Source organism: Leptopilina boulardi, unplaced genomic scaffold (genome assembly GCF_019393585.1).
Source record: "Leptopilina boulardi isolate dan_hultmark-lab unplaced genomic scaffold, ZJU_Lbou_2.1 LbouV2_371, whole genome shotgun sequence".
In the NCBI taxonomy this organism is placed as follows: Eukaryota; Metazoa; Arthropoda; class Insecta; order Hymenoptera; family Figitidae; genus Leptopilina; species Leptopilina boulardi.
In genome coordinates, this window is record NW_026137942.1 from 3,410,371 (window position 1) to 3,434,103 (window position 23,733).

A 23,733-nucleotide genomic window follows, 5' to 3' on the forward strand; every position below is an offset into this window, starting at 1 on the left:
ATTTTATATGAAAAACTTTCTTAATTTATTCTAGTTTATTATAAAGGGCTCAAACAGACTTAGGAACATATATTCTTGTTGACTTATAATTAAAAAATATTATAATATATATCAGTTTAGATATTAATTTACGTCATCGATATAAAAATTTTGTCCATTTTTACAATATCTATGTAAACATTAAGAAATATATAAGCAGTAAAAATTAATTAATTTTTTATCGAATGTTGTCAAACGACTAGTTACTAATGAAATAGTAAATCATGATTTCGTTAATATTCATAAAATTGCTTTTAATATTTGTGTCGAGTACAATTTCACAGCAAACACTACAATGGAATTTGGACGTAAGTTTTTAAAATATTAATTTATTTAATCACAATTATCGGGTTTACAAGAGAATAAAAAATGCCCTTTAGTGCAAAAGCACATACTCATTTAAGAAAAATATTAATTAAAAGATAAATTTGCTTCATCGTCACATGGATTTTACATATAAATTATAAATTCATCTTTTAGATTACTACACGAATTGTCGAGCCTTTAATTCAAGATTATTCAGAACCATGGACCAGTCAAAGAATTCAAAATCAAATCTTCCAATATAAAACTCATTTTGGTATTATAATTAAACAAGGTACAACATTTAATTTAACGGTAGAAACACCTTCCGAAATAGAAAATTTATATTTTTACTTTCTTGCTGATTTACCATATGAAAAATTAATCATATTAAATCTTGCGGGAGAAAAAAATATAACAAAAACTTTAACAACAAATTATGATGGCGTGCCTATGATATCTGCTTCAAAAAATGTTCCATTACGGATAATAATTGAAACCAAAAACTGGTTATCATTGCCAATTTACAATTCTAATGATGTATCACTTTCAACATTACAAGAATATCAGTCTGAATTTTACAAAAATGTAAAGATTTGCGGATTTGTTGAAAATTATTATGCACAAATGTTATTGTCAGCAAATGATATTGATAATCTAAAATTGCATAATTACAATTTATGTCTTGGTTTAGAAAAACAGAGTCATTTAATACAGAATTATGATTATTCAACTAAATTAAGGGCCAATGAAGATAAAAATAAAGAATCTTTTATGAGAGTAATGGATCGAACAACATTATTTATACGTTCAGAAAAATGTAACCATGCTAATAATACACAAGTATCTTCGCCATCAATTTTACAAAGTGATAATAAATCTTTTAATTCTACAAACAATCTAACAATACAAAGATGTCAGGAGACAAATTTAAACCGTCATTTTATTTCTGGTATTGATTTTGGTATAAATCCTGAAAATTTGCAAACTACAGGCGTGAAAGGAGATTTGAAACCTGATTCTTCTTTGATATTGAAGAAAAAAATGAACGAAATCTATGTTAATGTTACTTTTACCATTGAATCACCAATTGATCTAACAAATTCTTGTCTATATTTGAATGACAAATGTCACACTATTGTTGGAAAAGTCATGAATATAAAATTATTACCAGATGTTTATTCTGTTCATCTAAAAGAACAAATTGGTGATAAAACGTATATCAGTGATAAGAAAAATCATAAAATTTCACAATTTATGTCAATTAAAGTCGAAGTAAGAGAAATTCAAAAAGAAATTTTACAAAAAATAGAGAATAATTTAAAATATGAATTTGATGCTTTGGGTTATGTTGATGTAGTCTTTTTAAAAATACTTATAAATTACAAAAACATGACAATTGAATTAAAACAATTACTTAAGACTATTAATGTAAACTTTAAATTATATTTTATAATCAGTTTAGAACGAAATGGTTCGACTGTTTTTGAAAATGAACTTTTAGGTTCTCCTCAAAATGATGAAAAGCTTATTAATTTAGTGCAGAGATTTCAGTACAATGATATAATTCATATTTATCATGCCGAACCAGGTCGCCTAACGTCAAATTATGAAGGTCTCAATAAGAAAATACAAAATAATAACTTTATTTTGGCACATAAAGGTTTACAAACCATTAATTATAACTTGACAGGATTAAATAATGAAAAATATTTATTTTATGCTTTAGGCAATGATGATAGGCTGTTCTTAAAAGTTTCCATAAATTATAAGACAAGGACAATAGAATTACATCAATTACTTAACGATATTCATAGGCATTTTGAATTATATTTTTCTATTAGTTTAGAACGAAATGGTTCGTCAATTTTAGATTATAAATTCCTTGGTTCTCCCCAAAATGGTGAAAATCTCATTAAATTGAAAGAGAAATTTCAGATTAATGATACAATTCATATTTATCACGTCGAACCAGATCGTTTAAATTCTAATTTGGAAGGATTTAAAAATAAAGCTCAAAATAATAAATTTATTTTGTCAAATAAAGGTTTGCAGATTGTTAATTACACACAAATAGAATTATGTAATTTAAAATATGAATTTGATGCTTTAGGTATATTTGATAAAGTGTTCTTAAAAATTTACATAAATTACAGCACAATGAGAATAGAATTAAAACAATTGATCAAAGCTATTCATTGGTACTTTAAATTATATTTTATAATCAGCTTAGAACGAAATGGTTTGACTGTTTTTGAAAAGGAATTCTTTGGTTCTCCCGAAAATGATGAAAAGCTTATTAATTTGGTGCTAAGATTTCAGTACAATGATAAAATTCATATTTATCATGCAGAACCAGGTCGCCTAACGTCAAAATTTGAAGGTCTTAATAAGAAAATACAACATAATAACTTTATTTTGGCACATAAAGGTTTACAAACCATTAATTATAACGGATTAGAGTTAAATAATGTAAAATACTTAATTTATGCTTCAGGCAATGCTGATAGGATGTTCTTAAAAGTTTACATAAATTACAAGACAATGACATTAGAATTACACCAATTACTTAATGATATACATCCGAATTTTGAATTATATTTTTCTATTAGTTTAGAACGAAATAGTTCTTCTATTTTTGATTATAAATTCCTTGGTTCACCCCAAAGTGGTCAAAAGCTTATTAAATTGAAAGAGAAATTTCAGATTAATGATACAATTCATATTTATCACGTCGAACCAGATCGTTTATATTCTAGTTTGGAAGGATTTGACAGTAAAGTTCAAAATAATAGTTTTATTTTGTCAAGTAATGGTTTGCAGATTGTTAATTACACACAAATAGAAATATATAATTTAAAATATGAATTTGATGCCTTAAATATGTTTGATAAGGTGTTTTTAAACATTTACGTAAATTACAGCTATATGAGAATCGAATTAAAACAATTGCTCAACACTATTCATAGGTACTTTAAATTATATTTAATAATTAGCTTAGAACGAAATGGTTCGACTATTTTTGAAAAGGAATTCTTTGGTTTTCCTGAAAATGACGAAAAGCTTATTAACTTTGTGCAGAGTTTTCAGTACAATGATATAATTCATATTTATCATGCCGAACCAGCTCGCCTAACGTCAAAGTTTGAAGGTCTCAATAAGACAATTCAAAATAATTACTTTATTTTGGCACATAAAAGTTTACAAACCATTAATTATAACGGCACAGGATTAAATAATGTAAAATACTTATTCTATGCTTTAGGCAATGCTGATAGGATGTTCTTAAAAGTTTACATAAATTACAAGACAATGACATTAGAATTACACCAATTACTTAATGATATACATCCGAATTTTGAATTATATTTTTCTATTAGCTTAGAACGAAATAGTTCTTCCATTTTTGATTATAAATTCCTTGGTTCTCCCCAAAATGATAAAAAGCTTATTAAATTGAAAGAGAAATTTCAGATTAATGATACAATTCATATTTATCACGTCGAACCAGATCGTTTGTATTCTAATTTGGAAGGATTTGACAGTAAAGTTCAAAATAACAGTTTTATTTTATCAAATAATGGTTTGCAGATTGTTAATTACACACAAATAGAAATATATAATTTAAAATATGAGTTTGATGCTTTAAATATATTGGATAAGGTGTTCTTAAACATATACATAAATTATAGTGCTATGAGAATAGAATTAAAACAATTGCTCAACACTATTAATGGGTACTTTAAATTGTATTTTATAATCAGTTTAGAACGAAATGGTTCGACTGTTTTTAAATACGAATTCTTAGGTTCTCCTCAAAATGATCAAAAGCTTATTAATTTTGTGCAGAGATTTCAGTACAATGATATAATTCATATTTATCATGCCGAACCAGGTCGTCTAACGTCAAAGTTTGAAGGTCTCAATAAGACAATTCAAAATAATAACTTTATTTTGGCACATAAAGGTTTACAAACCATTAATTATAACGGAACAGGGTTAAATAATGTAAAATACTTAATTTATGCTTTAGGCAATGCTGATAGAGTGTTCTTAAAAGTTTACATAAATTACAAGACAATGACATTAGAATTACACCAATTGCTTAATGATATACATCCGAATTTTGAATTATATTTTTCTATTAGTTTAGAACGAAATAGTTCTTCTATTTTTGATTATAAATTCCTTGGTTCTCCACAAAATGATGAAAATCTCATTAAATTAAAAGAAAAATTTCAGATTAATGATACAATTCATATTTATCACGTCGAACCAGATCGTTTATATTCTAATTTAGAAAGATTTGACAGTAATGTTCAAAATAATACTTTTATTTTGTCAAATAATGGTTTGCAGATTGTTAATTACACACAAATAGAATTATATAATTTAAAATATGAATTTAATTTTTTTGGTAGATTTAATCATCTGTGCTTGCAAATGTACATAAATTACAGCACTATGAGAATAGAATTAAAACAATTGCGTAATAATATTCATTGGCTCTTTAAATTATATTTTATAATCAGCTTAGAACGAAATGGTTCGACTGTTTTTGAAAATGAATTCTTTGGTTATCGCATAAATGATGCACTTATTAATTTGGCGCAAAGATTTCAGTACAATGATATAATTTATATTTATTATGCCGAACTAGGCCAACTAAGGTCAAATTTTGATGGTAACAATAATAAAATACAAAATAATAACTTTATTTTGGCACATAAAGGTTTACAAACCATTAATTATAACAGAACAGGATTAAATAATGTAAAATACTTATTTTATGCTTTAGGCAATGATGATAGGCTGTTCTTAAAAGTTTCCATAAATTACAAGACAATGACATTAGAATTACACCAATTACTTAATGATATACATCCGAAATTTGAATTTTATTTTTCTATTAGTTTAGAACGAAATAGTTCTTCTATTTTTGATTTTAAATTCTTTGGTTCTTCCAAATATGATGAAAAGCTTATTAAATTGAAAGAGAAATTTCAGATTTTTGACATAATTCATATTTATCACGTCGAACCAGATCATTTAAATTCTAATTTGGAAGGATTTGTAAGTAGTGCTAAAAATAATACTTTTATTTTGTTACATGATGGTTTGCGGACACTTAAATAAGTTTCTTTGTATCAAAAAACGTTTCTTTGAATCAAGATAATTTGTGCATTTTTGTAGGGTCAAAGAAAAATTTCTTTGATTTAAAGAAATTATTTCTTTACTAGTCCGTAGGGTAACTACAGGTGTTCCTGTGGGTGACCCAAGTTTTTAGATAGTTATTATTATTTACCATTTATGAATATATGAATTGTTAAAAATGACTGCAAAAATTATTCTACATCTTACTTGATGAAATAGGCAAGAAAAATGTGCATTTCGTTAATTATTAATGTAATTATTTAAGTTTAAAGTAGACTATGGCTGAATTTAATGAAATTATCGAATGTGTCAGCCATGAACACCTATTAGAAAACGTTTATATTTCAACAAGCAATACCCTCATTTATACAATTATTTTTGTGTAAATATTTGTAAGAAATATTGAGCGTTTAAATATTGAATATTATGAATTTTTAAATTATCTTTAAAATATATTTTGGAATCTTCAGAACAAAAATCAATATTTGAAAACAGCAATAAAACTTATGAATATTCGCCTAGAATAGGGCCCGAGTGCCATACGGATTAAGCCAATTAAGATTCTTCAAGGGACCGGAAAAAATCCGAATAATGCGGTTCCGATATACGTGGGTTTTATTGTAACAAATATATGAGAGATTCTTTTTCAATCGCCCCAGCCCAAAAAGTCAATGTTCTGGGATTGGCTTCATACTTTGGTAAATTGTTCTCCTATATGATAGTAATAAATCCCTAAAATATAAACTCATTAAAAAAATATTTGTAGAAAGTAGAGGGGGTTGAAGTTTTGACGTTAAGGGTAACATTGTCATTTTCAAATCCGTTTAACTATGACAAAAGTTAATGGATTTTAATTTATCTATAATGAATTTTATTGCATTTTTCACGTACTTTTCAAAAATGTATACGAAATTTAAAAAAAAAAATTTTTAACCCCTTTTTTTTCAAAATCAACCCTTATTTTTCGATCTTCACCCCTTCGGGTATTTTTTTTTTTTTTTTTTTATTTTCATTGGAAAGCTGAGGTTTTTTCCCATGAGCTATGTAAATATGAAAATGGGACAACAATAATTTTGTGAGTAACAGAATATTAAAGTAGGCGGTGCCGATAAGGGGTGTACCTGGAGATCATCTTTGAGGATTTAGATAGGCACCGCCTAATTTAATATTATGTTTCTCACAAAATTATTGTTGTCCCATTTTCATATTTACATAGCTCATGGGAAAAAACCTCAGCTTTCCAATGAAAATAAAAAAAAAACAAAAAAAAATTCCCGAAGGGGTAAAAATCGAAAAATAAGGGTTGATTTTGAAAAAAAGGGGGTCAAAATTTTTTTTTTAAATTTTGTATACATTTTTGAAAAGTACGTGAAAAATGCAATAAAATTCACTATAGATAAATTAAAATCCATTAACTTTTGTCAAAGTTATACAGATTTGAAAATTACAATGTTACCCTTAACGGCACCCTTATCGGCACCGCCTACTTTAATATTCTGTTACTCACAAAATTATTGTTGTCCCATTTTCATATTTACATAGCTCATGGGAAAAAACCTCAGCTTTCCAATGAAAATAAAAAAAAAAAAAAAAAAATACCCGAAGGGGTGAAAATCGAAAAATAAGGGTTGATTTTGAAAAAAAAGGGGTTAAAAATTTTTTTTTTAAATTTCGTATACATTTTTGAAAAGTACGTGAAAAATGCAATAAAATTCATTATAGATAAATTAAAATCCATTAACTTTTGTCATAGTTAAACGGATTTGAAAATGACAATGTTACCCTTAACGTCAAAACTTCAACCCCCTCTACTTTCTACAAATATTTTTTTAATGAGTTTATATTTTAGGGATTTATTACTATCATATAGGAGAACAATTTACCAAAGTATGAAGCCAATCCCAGAACATTGACTTTTTGGGCTGGGGCGATTGAAAAAGAATCTCTCATATATGTATATAGTAACTTTTTAACACTCCCCAAATGTTATTTGGAATAAAACTAATTTTACATAAAATCATTTGACTTTTTCATTTGAAATAAAACTCATTTAACATAAATCTGATTTATCATAAAAATTGCATTTTCTATCCTCGTTTTACACACTGAAGATTATGCGTAAGACATGGTCAACATTGACCTTAAATGTAGAAAAAGTCGTTCACTTGTAATAGACAACCAACTTATGATGCTCTAAAAGAGAAAATCAGTTTCTAAAATTGCTAAAAATAAAAAAGTTATAAATGAAGTATGAAGTGTATTAAATATATATATACATTTTATATAATATTTACAAACACTATTTATATAATATTTTTCCATATTACTTATTTTAATAAACAAATTTAGAAACTACATTTTCTTTTGTAATTTTTCGTATTCTTTGCTTAAAACTTTAAAAAAAAGAATAACAAAAGAATTATTTACATGCTTTTTACTTCAATTAAGAATTCGCATTTCAAATTTAAAGGATTTGTTAAGTAATAGGAAAAAAACGTCTAAATAGTGTATATCATCAGTTTAGCAATTGTTTTCAAATCTGTCAAGTTTTAAATTTCATAAAAAGGTGTTTATATATAAAAGAGATAGAGAGAAATCTGCGACATTTATTATTCATTTTTGTAACTACCAAAAGTTTATTTATAGTAATAAAAATAATAAAACATTTATGAACAAAAATGTGTTTATTTTTCTAACGATTAACTTTAAGAATAATTATACTTAAGGTAAAGGCACCAATTATTGTCAACGATTTTGTCGACCTAAAATATTACCTTGAAATAGTTAATTTCTTAGTGAATCTGAAATTTATTCATTATATTTTTATAATTACAACATAAAATAAGCATAATATAATATATTTATAATTGTTTAAATGGCGCATTATTATCCAATAATAATTATTACTTTTATTTAGAATTTTTATTTTCAAGAATTTTATTAGATATTATTATTTTTTAAATGAATTTTTTACTTAACACAAATTTTAGGTACCGAATTTTTATTATCGAGAATTTTAATTTAGCATAATTGTCATTTAATTGAATTTTAAGTTATTAAAAAATTTTTAAATTCAGGATGTCCAGCGATTCTTGAAAAGAAAATTTAAGGACTTTTCAAGGTTTTTCAAGGCCTAAAATAATTTTTTTCAAGGTCCACTTTTGGCGTAAAAACTTTGAAAAACTGTTATTAGAGTTACTAATGTAACTGTTACCAATGATGGAATAAACTCTACTTATCAATTTTTCTCAGTTAAGGATGTATTCGGTGTATAGGCCTTTTTTTGGGGTTAAATTTCAGGATTTTTTTTATTATAAAATAAAATATATCACACCAAATCTTTTTACTTCGTTTTATTCTCATCATGAAGTGTTGAAAAAAATTATAATCGATTATTTTTTAATAGATTTTGTTATTTACATTTAATATTAATGTTTATAACAAAAAATTGCCAATTTTTGAATCTTTTTGCTTATAAGTCCGCCATTTAGTTATTTATTAACAAAATTGTTTTATTCTAGTACGGGCCATAAATATCATCATCAAATCATAATTATGTCAAATGAAATTTATGACAATTGAATATTATATCAAATAAATGTTATTAATTTAAAATTATTTCTTAGGTGAATTTTCAAATAAAGTGTCAATTCAAGTCCATAATTTAATTTCAATATATAAAAATCAACATCATACTAAATATAATTTAAAATTCTGTGTAATGAGTTTTATGTCAATTAAGTTTTAAGTAAAATGAGATTTATATATGAGGGGCTGATAGTAAAAATGGTTTAAAATAACATTGGGAGCAAAAATGGGATAAGTGACTTGGGAGCAAAAACGGGTTAAAATGATTCGTGTAATTTATTGATAAATTCATTATATTATCGATTAAAAAATATTAACAATAGGAAAAAATGCATATTTTATTATAATTAATATTTTTTAATCGATAATATAATGAATTTATCAATAAATTACATGAATCATTTTAACCCGTTTTTGCTCCCAAGTCACTTATCCCACTTTTGCTCCCAATGTTATTTTAAATCATTTTTACTATCAGCCTCTCATATGTCAAATGAATTTTAAATCAAATGCAATTTATGACATTTGAATTTTATATCAAATGAGAATTTATGTCAAAATAAAATTTATGTCATATAAGATTTATATCAAAATAATTTTACGTTAAATGATTTAATGTCAAATGAAATTAGGGGGTTTAATCATGCGAGTCTCCATTTTTATTTAATTAAAAACAATAATAAAATGTTAACACGTATTATTTTTATATCGTTAGCGTTAAATTTTTTTATTTAAAAACGTTATGGTTTTATAGAATGTCAAAGTTAGAAATTATATTGTTTTACTAAACAAGAGGAACAAATTATAATAAATTGACAACAATACCTTGACTTATCTATGAAATTATATTTCATTATTGTTATTGAAAAAAGAAAAACTGCTTTTAAGGTGATGCTTTCTTGAAGTTTATTGACTTTTATAATTTCTATTATTTAATTTTTTTGCTTTGAATTCTAAAGAAGAATAATAATTTAGCTAGTCCTTTCCATTATTTATTTACTTAAATTACAACTTTCTTCGAGAAGGGAAACCTAGCATTTACAGGTGGGAGGTAAATTATAAAGCAGCACTCAACGGTGAGTGGCTCTATAGCATTCGCCGATGAATAGTTCTTAAATCTTAGAATAAAGATTAAGTATTTCATTTAGTGTATTTAATGTTATTTTATTTTTTCAAATAAAAATATTTGATCAATTTAACAAACCAAAGTGCCTGAGAATCTTTAATGCTTTGAAATTAAATTTTTTTCACATAAATTCCACATATAATAATTGATACAATCATTAATCAAAGTGTTAGAAGATAATTGTGTGCACTGGTCCAGAGACAGAATAAATTATACATTTTTACTTAAACGGATTACTACATTTGGCGTAAGTTTATTTAGCAATAATTAACTTTTTTTACTTAAAGAATTTTATTTAGAATTGTAAATATAATGCAAATATGCTTTATCAAGCTTTCCCTGCATTCTAATTGCCTTTTATATATATCAAACTTTCATCTAAAGTTTCATCTCCGGTTAGTACGTAGTATTTTTAAGGAAGTTGATTTAAAATGTATTGCATGTACTGTACTTCAGCTGACTATTGTAGTAATATGTTTTTAACGTTAGCGTAAAATCTTAAAATATATGTCGTTTTATTGAGAATAAAAAGAATTTTTTTTTTTGCTTTTTTTCAATAACTACAGGGTTCTATTTATACTATTAAACTAATATGGTTCATTTATTTTAAAATAATTTTATTTTTTTTTTATTTAAATGAAATAGTAATAAATGCAACTAAGAAAGGTAACTAAATGTGCTTTGGATTTTAGAATGTAAAAATAATGACAACAAATTACAGTGTAAAGGGGTCAAAATTCCTCAAGCTATTTAAAGGAGAAAAAAAAATTTTCAGATTTGCTTGTAACATTCAGATACTTTAGCCTTGTGTTTGAGTTCTTCAACCGCTAATGATTTTTCATCAGATTTAAATATTCACTTTTTGAATTAAAAAAATAAAATCAAGAAATCTGTAGAAGTCGATTTTGGAATTTGAAATAGTTCATAATTCATTTGTTAAAGCAAAGTTACCAAAGTAGTAAATTTTCGGAACAAAAGTTTTTTTTTTTGTTCACATGATCTAAGACATAAATTAATTTAGTATGATCTCCAAAACAAATAAATAATGCACGATATGATTTATTTTAATTGTTATAAATAATACAAACTCAACAAATAATTTACTATGGTCCTTTTCTACCAAAAATTGTTATTCTTAATTTTATATTTAAATTTTGTATTATTTCAAAAATATGTTTTTTTGTTTAAATTGTTTCCAGTTTTTTATTTAAACATTTTTTTTAAACAAAATACAACTTTTTCAGTATTAAATATACATTTTTCAAAATTTAATTATTTAAAAAAAAATATTATCAATAATTACTCCCAAAAATTAATTATTATTTTCAATAATTTTAATGAAGATCTTTGAAAATTCAGTTATTTAAATCATTTCTCAATTCAAAATTCTCTAATATTCAATTACTATTTGATTATTTGATTACTTAAAAATTTAGTTAATTAAAACATTTTTCAATTCAAAATTTTCTAAAATTCAATTATTACTATCTAAAGCTTATAAAACGTCTTAACCAATTCAAATTTATGAAAATATTAATTAAAAATCTGCTGAAATTCAATTATTTCTAAAAATCTTAACTCAAATTCTAAAATTAGGTTATTTCTAAAATTTTTATCTAAAATACTTTACGAAATTAATTATTTCTAATAACTTCCCAAGTAGCACGGAATATTGCTTGAATTTGAAGGTGATATCAAGTGGGAATATTCCTGTGACATTGAGGCGATATCATAATGTCCGCTTTACGGGGACATTTCACGGTGATATTCCTGTGATATTCCCCTGGCGGATTCGATTTGCGTAATGTCTACTTAACTAAGTGGACTTTAGGTAGACATTAGGTAAACATGTAAAAAAACGTATAAAAAAGCTATTAATCGACTTATTATGATAAAAAAAAGTTGATAAAAGGGTAAATGAATGTGTATAGAGTAAATTCGTACAAAATTTGTAATTAATAAAGCATTAAATAATTAATAATGAATGGAAATGTGCGCGAGGTACCTGATCAGTTCAGCTGTACAATTATTTTCGTGCTATTTTCATGAAAAGAATATAAATTAACGGCAAAAACAATTGATATTTATAAAAAAGTGTAAAATTAATTTAATTTGAGTGTTTGCAATACGAATTATTAAATAATAATTAAGTTTTTATCAAATGTGAATAGTGTTGTGAAAACCTGTGAAAACTAATGAGTTACTACATTACCGATCGCATATGATAATAAAAAGTTCTCGATGAGTGTAACAAAAAAGCTGTAATTTAACCAAGTACATAATTTCCGAGATTGCCAGAGATGGCGCCACCAGTTTTTACAATACAGTGCGAGCATGTTTTCTTCCAAGCTTTTGCTTTGAAAGAAAATAAAAAGTGAATTTTAAAATGCAGAATAAAGTTATACAAATAATTATTGATTTCATAATTGTTTCTCGTCCAAAATTACGGACATGATTGCAGCTTTTTTGTTACACTCATCGAGAACTTTTTATTATCATATGCGATCGGTAATGTAGTAACTCATTAGTTTTCACAGGTTTTCACAACACTATTCACATTTGATAAAAACTTAATTATTATTTAATAATTCGTATTGCAAACACTCAAATTAAATTAATTTTACACTCTTTTATAAATATCAATTGTTTTTGCCGTTAATTTATATTATTTCATGAAAATAGCACGAAAATAATTGTACAGCTGAACTGATCAGGTACCTCGCGCACATTTCCATTCATTGTTAATTATTTAATGCTTTATTAATTACAAATTTTGTACGAATTTACTCTATACACATTCATTTACCCTTTTATCAACTTTTTTTTATCATAATAAGTCGATTAATAGCTTTTTTATACGTTTTTTTACATGTTTACCTAATGTCTACCTAAAGTCCACTTAGTTAAGTAGACATTACGCAAATCGAATCCGCCAGGGAAGCTTATCTAAATTTTTTTCTGGTGCATAAAATTAATCCTGAGAATGTAAATAACAACTTAAAAAAAATAAACCCGCAAGTATTATCTTTTAAAGGAAGAAACTTACGTAATTTGTGAAAAATAGCGATTTTGTCCCCATTTACCCCAACTGACCCTATAAATAATTTTAGTTAAATAGGGTCAGCCGGGGTAAATCCGAACGGGGGGTAAATCCGAACGCTAATTATTTCAGCTTAATTAAAATTTTTAAAAATAAGTTCGATATGAGAATTTGTACCTCAGATCCTCTTCAAGAGATTCTAAGTATTATCCCATTTTTCGTTTGTTAATTAGCAACAGCATAAACAAAGATAACGAGTATTGCAAAAAAGATTGAAAATCAAAGATGACACTCTTTCAGTATTTTGTCTCGTATTTGAAGAAAAAGAAGCTAAAAATTTATTTTATTATTTATAATTGTTTGTTATGAATACTAGAACAGAAACTATTTTTCATTTTTGCCTTCTGTAAAATTTTATTAATAATATCCGACCGTTCGTATTTACCCAGGAAAATTGGAAAACCGGGGTAAATCCGAACGGTATTTTCAATAATTTTTTTTTACATCAGAGCCACACAAAATTGTTTTTATTTCATTACACTATTATTTTAACATTATAAAAGTACATAGAAAAAAGTTTTTCTTTCTATACGTATCCTCGTTAGTAATTAATAAGCAGAAACTTAATCTCTGTTCTCTCGAAGGAGTGTTTCAATTTTTTTGCCAAATGGTTTGTTGAAAAAAGTTTTTCAGGATCTTAATAAAATTTGGTATTCTACGGTTTTTGGGGTCGCTAATTACCAATTTGAAGTCAGTTTTTCAAAATTCAAAATGGCGGACGAGAATTAAAAAATTCATTGGATTCGCTCGAAAATTGTTACTCGGGGGGTTTCAGGGTTAGCAAATTTGATCATTTTTAAAAACAAGTTTTAGGAAAGTCCGCCATTTTGAATTTAAAAAATTTCACTTTTATTTTTGTATTTACATTCAATCACTCCAAAATACTTTCTGTAGCAAGTTTTGTAAAAATCCGTTATGATTTGATAAAGTTATTGAAGGTTTTAATTGTGTAATGCATTTTAATTTTTAACCTGTTTGATTTTTGTATTTATATATGATGCATTATTACATAATAGGTTTATTATCGTATTTTTTTTGAGTTTTTATATAAGTTTAACAATTGCAATACTTTAAATTTATTTTCCCTAAGATTTTTCTGAAATACAGTGGCGTTCGTATTTACCCCGGTATTTTAGGAAAGTTGCAAAGTATCGAGGTAAATACGAACGCTAAGTTTCCTGCTATTGTAATTTATCAAAAATTTTTGCTACCCCATAAAATTGTTCTATGGAAGTAAAGTAACAACTTCATGCACCAGAATACCGGTAGTATTTTTTTTAAAGAAAAAACTTATGTTATTGTTGAAACTTACTAAAAGCGTTCGGATTTACCCCGGTTGACCCTAATCTGTTTTTCATAAAAATATTTTAAAAAATTTTTAATTTATTAAAATTGTTTTAAACGTTTGTTTAAAATTGTTATCTATTTTTTATTAAAGGTTAAACGTTCTTTTATTTTTTTAATCCTATAAAATAATTCTACACAGTACTTAGAGCTGTTAGGAATGCAGTCACGACTTTGAGCGAAGAATTTATTGCTATATTCGTAGCTCTGAATAATTTGTTGTCTATAGAGGTGTGCAAAAAGCACACACACAGTGTGTCAAGCCGAGTCAAACTTAAGCTTGACTCGAGGTATCGAGTACTCGAATTTTTCTAACACTCGAGTGAATTCGAGTACTCGAATACAGTCGAGTACTTGAGTGAATTCGGAATTTTCAAGTACTAGAGTGAATTCGAGCACTCGAAGTTTTCGAGTTCTTGAAAATATTCGAGTACTCGAATGAATTCGAGCATATTAAACGTTCAATTTTTATTGTTTTGCAAAAATTACTAAATTAATCAACAGATAAATGAATGACTACATATTTGAAACTATAAACTCATGAAAAAATGTGACGCGCTCCGAAGAAAGGTACCTAAGAAGGAAAAAATCGATTTCTGGATTATTGTAGTTTTAGGTTAATTAAGGGTTCCTGTTTCATTATCTGAAGTCAAAAAACACTTTCACTAAATATTTTTTATGTTATTAGAACTTAAACATCAGCTGTTTGTAGAGAAAGTTGATCCTCTTTCTCCACTGCTGTTACACCAATACACTCACGCACAGTGAATCCATGAGGTGATCGAAGTTCGGATCGAGTTCGGCTTTTAGAGAGAGACAGACTGACCATACGGTTCCATCGAATTGTACCACAGCGTTAACTTGTAAACCTGTGCTTTAGATAATTACCGGCAAATGTCGTTATCGACTTTAAATTATTATTTAAAAAAAGTTAATTATATCAATAAAAGCCTTTTAACAAAGATATTCATAAATTATTGAAGCAAAAGGATTTAAGTATGGTTTATATCACAGTTAACCTATAAACACGTGCTCCAGATTGTTGCCGGCAAAAGTTGTTATCAACTTTAAAATATTTGTAAGGAATCGATCGTCAATAAATCCTTGTTAAGAAATTATTGAAACAAAAATATTTAAACATGGACCTTGACGACGAATATAAAAACATTGTTGAGTGCAATTATTTAAATGAAAATAATGTAAACAATAATACAAATGTTTCCACGATAAGTTCTAAAATAATATTTAAAAAATGAAACGTAATGTAAGTAAAAAATTTGCAACTTTACAGATTGTAATAAAATATGTTTTGTGGTTTTATGTTTGTTATAATTCAGATTTTTCTGTTTTGTAAATTTTTTCGCTCTAATAAATATCTTTTTAATTATTTGGTAATTTACAATAGGTTAATACTATAAAAATATTCAATTTTTCTAATAAAACTTTATCTGAGTTTAGGACAGCAACTCTGAAGACTTCGAGTTTAGTGCAAAAGATCTCTGCGACCATGAAAAAATAGAAAAATTTTACGGTACAGATTCCGCCAATTGTTGTAACAATAAGTGCAATAAAATAATTTCAAAAGAGTTTGCTGTTGAAAAACGGTAAATTATTTTCTTTACTACTTTATTAATTTTTTAAAAAGAAAGTTTTCAAAACTTAATTTTATTTTTTTACATAGTAACATAAAAGTGCTTCGTTACTTAAAAAAATTTTTTTTTACAGATTAAATTTTAATGAAAATTTAAAAAGGAAAATACATTAAGTCGTCAAAATATGAAGTATTATTTTGCTTGTATTCCCATATGTCAAAGAATGTATTTTTTTCTATTTGACGTGGGAATTAGAAGATACAAAAATTTGATTCTTCATTTCGACGAAAACGGACTCAGTTCCCGTGTACATAAATTGAGTTATAAACTACCATCGAGATCAAATTAATATACTATCATCTGATGATATAATTAAAATTATAAAATATATTGAAACTATAGCTGAGAAAACCGCCATTGCACTACAAGGTCGCATGCCTAACTTTCGTGATTTTCGTGTAATGAAACTGCCTTCTAGCGAAACGAAACTCTCAGTGTACAATAAATATCAAGAACACAGCCAGGACATAAGTGTGATGAAAAGTGTATTACTGGTCACGTTCAGAAAATTGTGGAATCTTTATTGTCCATATGTGACGACGATAAAGCATTCCGATGACTTATGTGATAAATGCAGAAACAATAATTTAGATATTGCAAGGTCTGCAAATTTATCAGATGAGGAAAAAAGCGAAAAAATTTCTATTGCTATGGAACATCTAGAAACAGCGAAAAAGCAACGAGACTTCTACAATTTTCACAAAACTGAAATTAAATTGTATGATCAACAATCTTGTTTTGTCATTTGACTATGCACAAAATGTATCATACCCGTCGAGTCCCCAACAAGTAGGAAAATTGTTTTTTAAAGTGCCTCGAAAGTGTGGAACTTTTGTAATTCACAATGAGTTGAAAGGGATTCAAACAATTTTTCTAATAGATGAAGCGGATAACGCAGGCAAAGGCGCCAATTCAGTAATTAACATGCTTGACTATTATTTAAATAATCATTATGCTGATGAGTTAATCTTTTTTCCGATAATTGTGTTCGACAGAATAAAAATAATGCTATTATGCACTATTTTTGTGGCGCGTTATGACGGGGAAAAAATAAGAAAATTTCTTTACACTTTCTTCTGACAGGACATACGAAATTTAGTCCTGACAGAAACTTTGGAATTTTAAAGAGTAAATATTCCCGTGCTAACGTTGATTGCATACAAAATTTAATCGACGTCGTGAATACATCCTCGCCTAGTGGATATAATCTTTCAGTTCCGACAATTGATCCTTTGACAAACAATCGAAACGTGGAATGGAAAAAATGGGATGAATTTTGAAAGCAATATTTCTCGACTATTCCACAAATCAGAATATATCACCACTTTGAGTTTTTTGGTAATGGCGAAATTCGAGCGAGATTATTCATTGATTCACCTGAAGAGTGGTATTTGTTTGTTTGAAGAAATACGTCAATTTTGTTACGACGAAACTAAAAAGGACGCAGTTGCTCCAAAACCAAAAGTGCGAAAAAAAGAAATAGAGATGATTAGAATTCGGAAATCAAAAAATGAAGAAATGTGAAATTAATTGACTAAAAAATTGAGAAAATTCGTTTAATCATTTCTAGATGTTTTATTTTCAGCACTTGTAATCAATTGTATTAGATTCATAATATAGTGATGGATGAACAAAAATGGAGAGCTTTAATGTAGATTGTAATTGTTATGATTTAAGAAAATTCTATTTTTAAAATTTTGAAGAATAATAGGGTAATTGACCCAGTCATTGGCACTGTGCCAGTTATTGGCACCCTTCTTAGTTTTCTTACAAAAACAAGAAACAATAAAATTTTGGCCTTTTTTGCATAGGTTTATTAAATTCTGCATAATTTTTTACATAAATGTAGTATATATATAATTTATATTTATTATATTTTAAGTATTAAAAAATTAAATTAAATATCATTCCCAGAGTGTCAAGCATATTTTTGTTTTTCTAAAGAAAATCTTAAGGAAACTAGAATTTTGAAACTTGATACTCTCCACTATTCTAAGTTAATATGTTTACTTTTTTTTGCGAATATAATACGGGAATACTTAAATATTGATAATATAAGATGCCAAGTCTTGAAAATTATTTATTTATTTTTTGGGGGGTGCCAATAAAATTGTAAAAAAAGCAATTGCGCTAGTCATTGGCATCCCCGTGCCAATAACTAGATAAGCAAATTTCATTCATGTTCCAGTCATTGGCACCCTTTGTTTTCCGAAGAAAAGTGTGGTTAGATTCGATGTTTACGTTAAGATAGTAATGTCACATATGTAGAAAAGGTGGAAATAAAGTAAGTAATTTTAACATTTATATATTAGAATTAATATATTTCCACTTAATTTTTGAGTGACTGTTAATAATACATATGGACTTGATACAAAAGTTTGGTGATTGATACAAATATTTGTATATATTAAAAAATATGATGCGTCGTATATAACCTTTTATATACATGAAGTTCAATTAAAGTTATTAAGAAAATGTACGTTTATGTCAGATATATTTTTTTTTTTCGTAAAAGCATTACAAAATTGTTAAATTATTTTTTTAGGATGCCCAAAATAAAAAGAGATTATTCTGAAGAATGTCTAGAGCGAGCTTTAAAAGCCATCACGGACAATTTCAACATTGCAATTTCGATTGAGTGCTAAATTCGAAAAGAGAGATTTTGGACCAAAACCAATACTCACTGCAGCTGAAGAAAATCAATTGGTTGAATGGGTATTAGAATGTTACCGCAAAGGTTTTCCTGTGCGAAAAGAAGAATTACAGTACAGTGTCAAAAAATTTTTGGACGATACAAAGCGAGAAAGTCCTTTTCCTAATAATCTTCCTGGTCGAAAATGGTATGATGCATTTATGAAACGTCATCCGCATTTAACTGAACGACAGCCGGAAGGAGTTTCATCTGCTGGCGCAGTTGTGAGTGAAACGAATATTAGAAACTGTTTTGATAAGATAAAAACATATTTTGAAGAGCAAAATCTTCTTGACGCTTTACAAGATCCGAAAAGATTATTGAATGCTGACGAAACATTTTTCAATTTGTGTACCAAAACAAAAATCATTTTAGCACCTAAAGGCTGTCGAAATGTTTACGAAGTAGAAAATGGCAATTCAAAGTTAAACATAACTGTTCTTATGACTTTTTTGCTGATGGAGATGTAATTCTGCCTCAAATAGTTTTTCCCTACAAAATATTGCCTTCAGCTGTTTTAAATTCTGTTCCTGAACATTGGGGACTTAGCGTTAGTGACAATGGTTGGATGCAAACCGAAATTTTTTACGATTATGTTAAAAACGTCTTGTATCCCTATTTAATTAAAACTGGGGTACAATTTCCCGTTATTTTATTCGTCGATGGCCATTCTACACACAAGTCTCTCCACTTAAGCGAATTATGTGCAAAGTTACAAATCGAACTAGTATGTTTTTATCCTACTGCAGCCTGTCGACGTATCTGCGTTTAAACCAATAAAATCATTCTGGTCCGAAGCCGCGCTTCAATGGTGAATCGAAAATCCTGCAACTGCTTTAACGTGCGAACATTTTGCTCCGATTCTGTCCAAAGTTGTTGCTAAAATATCGAGTACGCCAAATACTATAATAAATGGATTTAGAGAATGCGGAATTTCCCCTTGGAATCCAGATGCCTTGGACTACTCAAAATGTTTAGGAAAGAATACGAATGACATCAACGACAAAAATGTGGAAACAAATTCAATAAATCGGAGTACAAATCTTTCATTTGAAATTTTTAAAAAAATTGTAGGTTCAGAAATGATAAAAGAATTTGAAACTGTCGAAAAGAAGTCTCCAAAACCCAAATATTTTTGGACTTTATATACCATGTGGAACGAATATAAGATAATGAGCGAAGAAACATTGCCAAATATAAGCAACAGTATTGAGAACTTCAATTTAGAGGCAAATTTAATACAAGAATTGGATTTAGAAACAATTGATATTAGTAATCTCGAAATCGTTCATATCTCAGAGGATATAAATATTTTTCACCGAGAGAATGAGATTTTTTCATCGATTGAAACGGAAAGACTTGAGACGCACAATAAACCAAAAGTGAAAAGTATTGTTTCAGTACCTTCCAGCTCAAGAATTGATTTTAAAAATGTTATTAAGAAGGTTTTACCTGATTTTGATATTCAGTTGCAGGGTTTTAACTTTCTCGATCATTCTATTAGCAACCCATGTGAATACGAAAAAACGGATGCAAAAAGTGTACTTGTAACGAAATGTGATAGTAATGTCGATAATACTCGTGATTTTGTCGTTGAAATGGATTCATCAAATATTCCACACAATATTTCAATGACTCAAACCAAAGAGAGAGAAGACTTAGATGCGTTAAAGCATAATTCTACGAATGTGATTCTTAATGATAGTAATATAGAATTAAACACTATTGAAACTGATGCAAATAGTAATGATTATGGACATATATCTGGTGAAGAGGACATATCAGGACCAATAAATGATGTTCACAAAGCAAAAAAATATCATCGAAAAATGCAAATGTAAAAAACAGAAAATTGAAAAAAATGTAAATAAAGAAAACATTTCAAACATTAACAATGTAATTAATAACGAACATGCTAATGTTCCTAAAAAAGAGGTCGACCTCGAAAATTAAATGTTAATTAAATTAAATAATTTAAAAATATATGTTACATAAACTGTTTCACTTTTATAAAGTACAAATGTTTCTGCAAAATTCTGGAAATGACATGAAAAATTAAAAATTATTTAAGATATGTACATATGAATGCATAATATAAAATTATATTTATGTTTTATGTAAAGTGTTTTAATTAAAGTTTATGCGAAATATTACTACGTTGATTTGAATTATTTTTAAAAATACATAAAAAATAGCTTTTTATGTACTTGTAGGTATGAAAAATTTAGTAACTTTAAAGGTTATCTAGAGGGGTGCCAATAACTGGAACATAGGTGCCAATGACTGGTGCTTGCAGTGCCAATAACTGGAAATTTGTGTTAGCATATAATTATTTAACAATTATAAAGTTGCAGTGTATTTTCATATTAAATTAATTACTGCATTGTATTCTGCATTTAATTTTGAATACATATGTCACAATTATTGTTGAATTATATTAGTTTTTATATTTTAAATTATTTCTTGAAATCAAAATTTAGCCTTAAGGTGCCAATGACTGGGTCAATTACCCTATATATGAAAAATGAAAAGTTCAATAACGATAATTATTGAGAATCGACACACAATGATTTTGACTACGATTTTAATATAGAAAATGTGATTTGTATTCAGATAAATTTAAAAATAAGATCAGCGAAGACCGATTTTAAACTTATATATAGCCGTATTTAAAAAAAGTAATTGACTGTGAAATTCTTGAAAATGAAAGTAATGACTATTTTCCGTCTATCAGGGATAAAAATGAATGCATAAACGAATTTACCGTGTCTTTGTCCTGGAAATACTGTGTCTTGGATGTAAAAACCAAAATCTGCTAGAAATATTATAAATATTAATTATAATATATTTTTATTTATGAATTTATAAGTATTTTTGTTTTGTGAACTTCGTACTATTATAATTTATAGGAAAAATTATATTGTTCGAATTTGAAAATTTTATACTATATTCCGAAAGTTGAAAATAAACTGTAAATAGCGATGACTCGATTCGACAATGAATATAGAAAATATGCTATGAATTCAGATATAATTAAAAATAAGAAAAGTAAAGACTGATTTTAAACTTATACGTGGTCGTATTTAAAAAAAAGAAATTGACTGTGAAATCGTCGAAAATATAAGTAATTACTATTTTTACATCTATTGCGGCTAAAAATTAATGCATAAAACGAATTTACTCTGTCTTTGTCTTGGAGATACTTTGTCTTAGTTTTAAAATTCAAAGTCTGCTACAAATATTATTAATAATATAAATTATAATATATTTTTATTTTTGAATATATAAATATATATTTTTTTTTGTAAATTTTTCACTATTATTATAATGTTAGAATTAGAAAGATTTATATTATATTCCGAAAGTTGAAAATAAACTATAAATAGCAGACGTTTTATATTAACGAGAAGTGTATTCATTATTTCTATTTTCAATAATATTTTTTTATCATATTAATTTATACTGTTAAATTATTAATTTACAAAATTAATGAAGTAATCTGGGCTGTCAGAATTAAATATTCGTATTAAAATTATGAGCTACAACTGTCACATGTTGAAAGAGAATATAACCTTTCACTAAATGACTGTACTATAGTCAGTGTATTTGCCGGAAACACTCGAACACATATACGTTAGTAGTGGTAAGAAAGAAAAAGTAAGCAATATCGGAAAGTCTCCGCAACAGCACACTCTCGTGTTCTTTCCCTTCTCCTGTAAAATCGTCGTTTGGCTTCTTAGGTACCTTTCCTCGGAGCGCGTCACAAATAGTTAATAACTTATAATAAACTTTGTTTATTTGTTTTCGTATCGTTATTCGATGAAAAAAATGTGGAGCGATCCGTGATCCTGTAGTGTGGTGATGGCCTGCGTACATAGTATAGTCACAGTACTGCCAATTGAGGACACCAATGCATTAACCAGACGGACGCTCGGACCGGCCGCGCTGAAGCAAGTCGACGAATGAAAAAGTCGAAAAAATTAAAATTCAAAGTTTTGATTTTTGAAATATACTACGTTGTAGAAAATAAAACGGCGCATTTTTTTTCCTTTAACTTTTTTTTGTAGAATGAATAGTTTTGACAATAATTGCAAAAAACTAAATATTTTCAAACAACAAATTTTATTGAATTTTTAAACACAAATCGTTCCAGTTCCGACAAATATTAATGAATTTACTTCAAATTTGGTATACCCACGCATTTAGGTCTAGAGAAGACGATAGCATGATGAAAAAGTTAAAAACCGTAAATTATTTAATTATTTATTAATTTAAATAATAACTTACCTGTACTCTCGTTTTCCTATCTTCGCCGAAAAAAGTCTGTGGGGAACTTTTTCGTTGAAAAAACTTCCAGTGAGACATTTGTTCCTCACATATCGAAGAAGTTTTGTGGAAAAATTCAGATCGATTTATTCAAAACTGACGAAGATACACAATTTTTAATGAAAAACACGCAACGCCAATCAAAATAACTCCGCGATCCACGATCCAACACTGCCAGACGGCATTGTCGATAAGGTCGATGTTCAGCAATATAAACACACAAATCAGTCAAAGCGACAATATCGTCTGCCTATAGTAAGTTTCTTTTTGTTTGTCACTCTAGGCAAATTATAAAATAATAATAAATCTCTGCATCTAAATCTGAACTTTTATTAACCGACTTATTTGTTTTTACTTTTAAAAACGGTTTAAATAAAATGGGTTACATTTTTTGTGTCTAAAAAGTGTT

At 27.0% G+C, this 23,733-nt stretch overlaps 2 protein-coding genes across 3 annotated transcripts in view; both read left to right on the forward strand.

Moving 5' to 3' along the window:
• The first annotated feature begins 228 nt into the window (after nucleotides 1–228).
• On the forward strand, nucleotides 229–6,164 carry LOC127287570 (uncharacterized). Its single transcript, XM_051314572.1, has 2 exons — nucleotides 229–347; nucleotides 520–6,164. The coding sequence occupies exons 1-2, from the start codon at nucleotides 264–266 to the stop codon at nucleotides 5,476–5,478; spliced, it is 5,043 nt and encodes a 1,680-aa protein (XP_051170529.1). The 5' UTR covers nucleotides 229–263; the 3' UTR covers nucleotides 5,479–6,164.
• A 4,007-nt stretch (nucleotides 6,165–10,171) lies between these two features.
• The window catches only part of LOC127287574 (glucose dehydrogenase [FAD, quinone]-like), a 65,624-nt gene continuing 52,062 nt past the window's right edge, over nucleotides 10,172–23,733 (forward strand). For both annotated transcript variants that reach the window (XM_051314581.1, XM_051314582.1), the window contains exon 1: nucleotides 10,172–10,457. The gene's annotated coding sequence lies outside the window, so the exon portion shown is untranslated. The remainder of the gene's footprint in view (nucleotides 10,458–23,733) is intronic.